Here is an 8,897-nt window from a genome sequence, read left to right as displayed (position 1 = left end):
CGGCTGAGAACCATGGCCTCAGATTTGGAGGTGCTGATCCTCATTCCCGCTGCTTCACACTCGGCTGCGAACCGTTCCAGTGCGACTGGATGGCTTGGAGGTGCTGATCCTCATTCCCGCTGCTTCACACTCGGCTGCGAACCGCTCCAGTGCGAGCTGGAGGCCCTCACCCGATGAAGCCAACAGAACCACATCATCCGCAAAAATCAGAGATGAGATTCTGAGGCCACCAAAGTGAAAGCCCTCCGCCACTTGGCTGCGCCTAGAAATCCTGTCCATAAAAATTATGAACAGAACCGGAGACAAAGGGCAGCCCTGGCGGAGCCCATCACCCACCGGGAACGAGTCCGACTTATTGCCGGCAATGCGAACCAAGCTCTTGCAACGGTTGTATAGGGATCGAATGGCCCGTAGCAATGGGCCAGACACCCCATACTCCCGCAACACCTCCCACAGGACACCCCGAGGGACACGGTCGAATGCCTTCTCCAAGTCCACAAAACACATGTAGACTGGTTGGGCAAACTCCCATGCACCCTCAAGTATCCTCGAGAGGATAAAGAGCTGGTCCAGTGTTCCGCGACCAGGACGAAAACCGCATTGTTCCTCCTGTATCCGAGGTTCGACTAGCGGACGAACTCTCCTCTCCAGCACCCTGGCATAGACTTTCCCAGGGAGGCTGAGGAGTGTGATCCCCCTGTAGTTGGAACACACCCTCCGGTCCCCCTTCTTAAAGATGGGGACCACCACCCCGGTCTGCCAGTCCACAGGCACTGCCCCTGATCTCCACGCAACATTGCAGAGACGTGTCAACCAAGACAGCCCTACAACGTCCAGCGCCTTCAGGAACTCGGGGCGGACCTCATCAACACCAGGGGCTCTGCCACCAAGGAGTTGTTTAACTGCCTCAGTGACCTCGCCCCCGGAAATTGGCGGGTCATACCCCTCATCCCCAGACTCTGCTTCCTCCTCGGAAGACGTGTCAGTGGGATTAAGGAGGTCCTCGAAGTATTCCTTCCACCGCCCGACAATTTTCTCAGTCGACGTCAACAGCGCTCCGCCAGCACTATACACAGCGCAGGTAGAGCACCGCTTTCCCCTCCTGAGACGCCTGACAATTTTCTCAGTCGACGTCAGCAGCGCTCCGCCAGCACTATACACAGTGCAGGTAGAGCACCGCTTTCCCCTCCTGAGACGCCTGACGGTTTGCCAGAATCTCTTCGAGGCAGTCCGAAAGTCTTTTTCCATGGCCTCTCCGAACTCCTCCCACACCCGAGTTTTTGCTTCAGCCACTGCCCGAGCCGCATTCCGCTTGGCCTGTCGATACCTGTCGGCTGCCTCCGGAGTCCCACAGGCTAACCAAGCCCGATAGGCCTCCTTCTTCAGCCTGGTGGCTCCCTTCACCTCTGGTGTCCACCATTTGGTTCGGGGATTACCACCACGGCAGGCACCAACCACCTTGCGGCCGCAGCTCAATGCAGCAGCTTCGGCAATGGAGACGCTGAACATGGTCCATTCGGACTCAATGTCCCCAGTCTCCCTCGGAATGCTGTTGAAGCTCTGCCGGAGGTGTGCGTTGAAGATCTCGCGGACTGGGGCCTCTGCTAGACGTTCCCAGCACACCCTCACTACGCGTTTAGGTGCACCAGGTCTGTCCAGCGTCCTCCCCCGCCACCTGATCCAACTCACCACCAGGTGGTGATCAGTTGACAGCTCAGCCCCTCTCTTTACCCGAGTGTCCAGAACATATGGTCGCAGGTCTGGTGATACGATTACAAAATCGATCATCGACCTACGGCCTAGAGCATCCTGGTGCCACGTGCACTTATGAACACTCTTATGTTCGAACAGGGTGTTCGTTATGGCCAAACTGTGATTAGCACAGAAGTCCAATAACAAAGCACCGCTCGGGTTCAGATCAGGGAGGCCGTTCCTCCCAATCACGCCCCTCCAGGTCTCGCTGTCGTTACCCACGTGAGCATTGAAGTCTCCCAGCAGGACAACAGAGTCTCCAGGTGGAGCACCTTCCAGCACCCCCCCCAGGGACTCTAAGAAGGCTGGGTACTCCGAACTGCCACCCGGCGCATAAGCGCAGATGACAGTCAGGACCCGTTCCCCGACCCTAAGGCGCAGGGAGCAAACCCTCTCGTCCACCGGGAAAAACCCCAACGTACCGGCAGCAAGCCGAGGGGATATAAGAATACCCACAGCCCGTCTACGTTCAGCTGAACCCAAGCCCGCTTTTAAGTGATTTAATTTATTTTATTTATTTAGGACAGTGCATGTTAATGAACATAAATGTAAAAAAAAAATTACATGAATGTAAACATACCAGATTATAGCCAAGGGCTAATTTCCATCTGTTGTCCTTAAGCATAAAAATAGACATAATAATTCATAAAAATTCATCATTCATTCATAATAAAAACTCCATCACCAAACTTACACATACACACCATTCTGTTCCCAAATAAAACATTAAAACTATACAACTCATACATGATCACACACTTGATTTGTCCATAACCAGTTTTTAACCTTTGCCTTAAACAAATTGAATGTCGAGCATTCTCTAATGGGTTGAGGAAGACTGTTCCACAGATGGCCTCCCTGGACAGAGAGGACGTTCTGCCCAAATGCTGTCCGTCTGTGGGGTATAAACAAGTCTCCTCGGATTGTAGCTCGAGTGGTCCTGTCTGAGCTTTCTTTATGCCTAATGAACTGCTTTAGTGGTGGTGGAGCAAGGGAGTGTAAGACTTTATATATTAAACTCACTCTTTTAAGTTTCACTAAGTTATTGAAGTTCAGTAATTTATGTTTTTTAACACATGACAGTGGTGGTGGGAAGTCGGTTTTTTGTCAAGTAGTTTTAAACTTCTTTTATAAATGTTTTCAATAGTTTTAAGTGTTGTTGGACAAGCAAGTGACCAGGACGTCAACAGATTCCCAGCTCTAGGATCAGGCCGGCGATGACTCCGTGTTTCTGCTGTTCGTTCAGCAGCTTAAGTTCACATTAGCTCCAGAAGCATGCTGTGTGTTTGCCCTGTGTAACTGAAACCTGCTGTTGTGCTTCAGGCCTTCCTCCCTCGTCCATGCTCAGCTACCAACAGCAGCAGCACTTGCTGCGCAGAGGCACCGCCCCCATGGGCCAGGTCAGTGTTTTTCCCTTCATGTGCAGTATCAGACTTTGCAGCGTGGCAAAATGTTTTTGAGTAAATTAAATTGAATCGTGCACCAAAAATCTCCGAACAGGTGGATTTAAGATTTCCTGTCCTGTGTTTAGTCTGATCACTGCAGCAGAATCGGTTTAAGCCTGATGTGCATGTTTGTTTCTTGAATCTGTCTCTCATAGATGAGCTCTCACAGTATTTGGGAGAACAGCATGGGCTTTGGCCCCGTGAGCGTCGCCCCGGGATTGCTCACACACATGGAGGTTCAACTTTACTCTTCTTATTGGATAGCTAACCGTTCAGTTTAGGTGTTAATTCTAGGATCAAACATAAAGAAATGAACGACTAAATACATTAATGTAGTTATTGTTCATATTTTTGCTCATATTTCTGTTTTCAGGATAATCCACTCATGTCGATAATCAAAGAGGTGGGCCATCCTAAACGAGCTCCTCAGGGCAGGAACGATGAGGATCTGTCAGAGAGGGCTCCTCCTCCACGCTCTTCTTCCCCTGTGATTGGCTCCCCTCCGGTGAGGGCGGTGCCAATCGGGACTCCACCCAAACAGCCGATGAGCCACGCGCTGAATCACCAGGTCAGAAACAGAAAGTCTTCCTGCTGGGTGTCCCTCCCTGCTGTGAACACGTGTTTCTGTCGCAGGATTTAAACGTTGCCTGGTGACACCTGCGGGTGTACTCTTATTTCTATGCTGTAGTCCTTGAAGGGATAATGTTGAGGACACTCGTATAAGATGTATCCGTCATAGAGTATCGTTACGAATTTATTATAACTAGAGGACCCGCGTTAATTTCGAGAGCCTCTCGGCTACTGGCCATGGTGCGCAGCGAATACAGATTGGTGCCTTTTAAGGTCTCACCGCAAGCCAGCACGGCAGGCCGTCCGGCTGCGGTGTAAAGGCCACCGTCTATGTTCCCCGCCTCGTGTCTGTGTGTGTTTGAGTGTAGTCCACCAATCTGTTCTCACATGCGGGTCCAAGCGTGAAGTGAATTAGCAACGTTCGAGAGTCGCGGGCGTATCGTATGTATTGAAACCAATACCATACCGACGCCCGCTGCCTTATCCCCGAGGTCTGTCTCTCCACAACCCTCCTCACTGTTTTTGAGGTGTTCACAATTAAGGACAAAAGACGAGATAGTGCTATTGGATAGGATTATACCACAGTTTCCTTAACCCACAAAACTAATCAACGGCTGCCCTTTAGTGTTTCTCCCCTTTTTTAAAAAAACACCAAAAAAACCACGGATGCTGAACCGAATCTGATATAGAGTCAAAGAATCCAGATAACTACCAGTGACGAAGCTCTCGAAAGGACGGTTCGGCGTAAATGCTCAGGCAATACAGAAAAGCTGTGGAGAATTTACAAGGCCACAATAGAAGAGAGAGTACACCTGTTAAAATCCACAGTGATTTTGAATTTTCATAACCATAATCAATTTGTGGTTTCACCCTTTAACGCCACCAATAAATGGAACAGAGTAGAGAGAAGTGCCTAAATAGCACTGTTGCTGAACTAGTTATGCTGGTGGTCGAGACTATCTAAATAGGAGCCTCTGCAGATGTGCGATTTGGGTGGGTGACCCTTTAACAGACCTGATCAAAGGTGGTTCAAGCATGGCGGAGAGCACATTGCAACATTGGAGTTTTGATAAAGGCTAGCGCCTACACCGGGTAGGACAGCTGTGTGATTTTTGGAGGTGATTATCCACAACAATGGAAGATGAGATCGTTTTGCTATATCCTCTTTGTGTATTGTTAGACTAAAATCAGAGATGACGCGAAGAGCGTTTAATCTGTGTGGGGCTGATGACCCAAAGCGCTCGTTTGCATTATGCGTAAGGTGAACCTGCTGGGGCGGGTAGAGCTCGGGTCAACCCCCGGGTTCAAGGTTCCACACCTAGAGAGGCTGGCTGGTCGGAGGAAATAGACACATGACTTGACTGATGACCTGTGTGGATATCAGTCCGCCTTCGGCATGCGTGTGTGTTACGTCACCCCCACCAAAGGTCGCCAGAGAAAGGACCCGTCTCACATGTTAAAGGCGGGGAATAAATTTAACTCATTTTTAGACCCCGCGGTCCTTAGCTCTCTACCAGTGCCGGCCCCCAGCTGCCTTTCACAACGCATTGTATACTTTATAAAGTGTTTCCTCACTTAGAATAAACTCTCAAAGCAATCGGAACATGTCAATTATGTGACCTCCATCAACCGTGGTTTTTAACTTTCTGGTATAACCGTCACTGGTGTTTGTGTGATTGTCAGAGATTACTCTCCTCCTTTTGTCTTTCGGGCTGTGTGCCCCGTTATTTTTTCGTTCCTGAGTAAATCGGCCCTCATTGATGGGGGGCTTTTTTTAGTATTAAACATGTTACTGTTTGGCAGTAATTCGCCTGGCTGAAATTAGTTATAGTTTTTACACAGCTGAATAAACGTCAAGCAGACAGCTGATTAAACAGAAGTGTGAGATGCTCGAGAATTTACTCCAGTGTCCTGTCCTATTTTAGATAGCAAGGAGTTTATTAAACTCACCGAAACAATCTGCAAATTTCATTAAAATTTAATAAACTATCATCTTGTCTTTATTGTTAGTTAGCACATACCTTAACACTTAAAGCTGTAAGCTAATGATAGTTATATAAGAGCAGATGCTGCTGGTGCAATAAGCTGTACGTTTTACGTCCAATGGATGATGATCTGATTAGTCGACTAATCAAAAATAATCCTAGTCGACTATCAAAAATAATCGTTGCAGTGTTCTCTACCCGGTTTGCGAGGGTTGGTCGATTTCTCACTCGACCGATGCAGTTATGGGGATTCAAGTTATTTGATTTCAAATTGCTCACAGGTTGTGCTTGCAGGACGTGGAATTGAATGTGAATGGTTTGTCGGTCGTCTGTGCTGTTTGCCCTGTGCGAAACCTGCATGTCGCGTTGTTGACGCCGCGCCTTCGGTCACCGCCCCTATAAATTCAGAGCCACACCAGATAGTGCGACCCGTGAATATGGGTATAATGTGTCTACCAGGGCTCTAGTAACTCTAAAAATGTGGCATCTGCACTGTTCGGCAGCCTGACCCTTGAGAAAGGAGAGCGAAATAATGTGTGTATTGTGCGTAAAAGTGGAGTTTTTTCTGTCATCGATAACACGAGGAGAAATGAAGTCCTACCTATGTTATGTTATTCTATAACCATATAATAAATAGAGAGATAGGTTGTAGGGGCTCGCGGTTGGGTAGTTTTGGATAAACTGTGGGTGTTTCTACTCTCTTTGAAGGCTTTGCATTGGAATGCTAGCTAAACCACCGCTTTGTCTCCAATCTAATAGCTGAAACCACCCAGGGGTGCCACCAAAACAAGGTTGGCTATGTTTTGCTTATAAAGAGAATCATCGATGCTTGAACATGAAGATCCTGAGTCGGAGGAAATGCTCTCCGCTTCCTCAGTGTTCTCACACAAAATCCCCTGACAGCACAGTGGGGTAGCTTCCCATTGGCTTATCTACCGTTGTGAGTCACAGCGGGTAGGACTAAGAGTTATGTCCCTGACGAAGCGGGCGGAAGCCGCATCACCCTCCCTCGGTGCGTTTGTGCCGGCAAGGTGGTCGTCGAAGGTTCAAGGCCCTCCCGTGCGTTGCATTATGCGAGAGAGACATGAAAAAGGCCCCTCCTCCTCGGCACGGGAATCGACCTCTGGTGAACTATACGGCCCGTGTCTTCGCTGGCTGGTAATTAAATAATCCACCATTCGTCTTCAACGTTTATCACGGGCCTAAGACTACCAGTGAATAGGTTATAAGCTGACCAAACCCTAGGCCATTGACCCACACGCCCAGTCCGGCACAACACCACTCACTTCACTCACACGCCGCGCATGCCTCACCCAGCGCCATAGCAGGAGCCCTAGGAGGGGTAGAGCAAAAGGCACCATAGACAGCCCGCAAGAGAGAAAAGAGAAAGAGAAACACTAGCTGGGGCTCAACCTTGGTTCGAATGTGTAGGGAAAAACTTCGACGACCGCCAGGAGGACCGTCAATAGAACTCGCCACAGGACGTTGCTTGCCGTCATTGGGTGCAGTTAACGGACCGAGGGAGCGCAAGGCCCCGGATGGACAGGAGACAGACGAAGCGCAAAGACGAACGCATACCCAGCCACCAGACAGAACGCTGAAACAGATGAGAGATCCACCAGAACGAAAGAAAAGGAGTGGAGTGAACGAAAAGAGCACACGCAGGAGAATGACATGCAAGCTGCCACAAGCAGTCACATACCCTTACCTGGGATGGAGCTAACGTGCGAGACGGAACAAAGGGACCTAAGAGGGAACTGAACTCAATCTACGTTGGAGCAGACCATGCAGGATTAAGTGTGGGTTTTTCAACAGGAATCATGATCTTAAAAAATAGGGAAACTATTTAAGGTAAAAAAAGACATAAAACCCAACACCCAACACGAGTACAGTTGGTGAATGTTGCTAAACTTTATTGATGACAGTAGTGTAGTTAGTGAGTGGTTTTTTCGTGTTTTGAGGTGTAGCAGGCTAGCTGTTGTGCGCCGTGTTTGTAGGCTGTTGTTAAGATAAGTTGGTTGTGTGGCATGTTGTGCTCTTTGCATTTTTCGTTGTGTTTGGATGGCTGTAGGAAGCATATTGAAACACATCAATTGTACAGAATACAACACAGGAGCAAGAAAAAAGCCAGCACACAGTCAGGAGAAAGACAAACAACCAGAATCAAAAAAGCGAACACCAACACAAAACGACTAACAAATACAATAAACCTTCAAGGTGCAGCACAAAGTGGAAAGCACACAACATCGACAAAAGGTTAACACCAACAACGGCGACATATCTGAACGCGATGTAACGAACATGCAAAACGACAGCTGACTTGAATCACGAAGCCTCCACTCCTGAACCGCAGGGTCTGTCTGCAGTTCAGTTCGCAGGCTCTCTGGGTAAACTGACCGTCTCCAGCGTCAACAACCCCCGCAAGATGATCGACGCCGTGGTGACGACTCGCTCAGACGACGAGGTTTTTATTTCTTTCCACATGCAAACGTTTTTATGACGACGCTGCTTCAGCTGCACTTTATTCGGAAAGTTTGCTTTATAAACAAAAATGGAGGCTCGCATGAGAGCGGGTTGTTTCTTTAGACCAGGTGACGATCAGGTCGTACAAGAACAAAACACGTTGTGAGACCATGAAGCAGCTGCAGGATCTCCACAACTTCAAATGCTCTGAAACTTGGTGAAAGGTTTGATCACATCAGAAAGCTGCCTCGTGATCGAATCAGAAAAACAGAATTCTGATTAAGAGTCGGCTGGAAATGAGAATAAATGAGACGTTATGGCACTAAATACATCAGTGTTTCCCTCACATGTGTGTTTGTATGTCGCTCTGAGAGAAACCTGAGTCTTTGCCGTTAGCAGACGCTGCTAACAGCCTGCGGCCCAGCAGCTCCACTCGAGGCTGGACGTACGGCACAGCTGGCAGTCTGTGTTACGGTGGATCGGTGTCCCTGTGAAACGAGCTTCAAATTGTCCTGAATCCACTTTATCCACCAAACCCAGCAGGCAGATAGAAACATGTGACACAGCAGCTGTTTGGTTCTGCTTTTCTGTTTTATCAGGTTTCAGCTCCCGTTGATCTTTTTGTTTCCGTTTTCTTGAAGGAGAAACGAGAGAAGCAGGTTTGGAATAAGAGGCGACACAA

General features: G+C 48.6%; 1 protein-coding gene across 1 annotated transcript; it reads left to right on the top strand.

Annotated features, from left to right (window-relative positions):
- Nucleotides 1-2,955: 2,955 nt before the first annotated feature.
- Nucleotides 2,956-3,837, top strand: LOC121812993 (protein PAT1 homolog 1-like). The gene is made up of 3 exons (XM_042216353.1): nucleotides 2,956-3,152; nucleotides 3,353-3,433; nucleotides 3,571-3,837. Exons 1-3 carry the CDS (start codon nucleotides 3,093-3,095, stop codon nucleotides 3,835-3,837), a joined length of 408 nt encoding a protein of 135 aa, XP_042072287.1. The 5' UTR covers nucleotides 2,956-3,092.
- The last annotated feature ends 5,060 nt before the right edge of the window (nucleotides 3,838-8,897 follow it).

Source organism: Haplochromis burtoni, unplaced genomic scaffold (genome assembly GCF_018398535.1).
Source record: "Haplochromis burtoni strain Fernald_Lab_line unplaced genomic scaffold, NCSU_Asbu1 Contig_1023, whole genome shotgun sequence".
NCBI lineage: Eukaryota > Metazoa > Chordata > Actinopteri > Cichliformes > Cichlidae > Haplochromis > Haplochromis burtoni.
The sequence above is the reverse complement of the archived record's forward strand: the minus strand, read 5'-3'. Positions and strand labels throughout refer to the sequence as shown.

What these genes read in the sequence shown, in the direction of transcription:
- LOC121812993 (XM_042216353.1), top strand. Translation starts at nt 3,093, where the DNA reads ATGCTCAGCTACCAACAGCAGCAGCACTTGCTGCGCAGAGGCACCGCC. An exon ending in GCACCGCCCCCATGGGCCAG is followed by an intron (nt 3,153 to 3,352) that starts GTCAGTGTTTTT and finishes TGTCTCTCATAG; the next exon opens with ATGAGCTCTCACAGTATTTG. An exon ending in GATTGCTCACACACATGGAG is followed by an intron (nt 3,434 to 3,570) that starts GTTCAACTTTAC and finishes TTCTGTTTTCAG; the next exon opens with GATAATCCACTCATGTCGAT.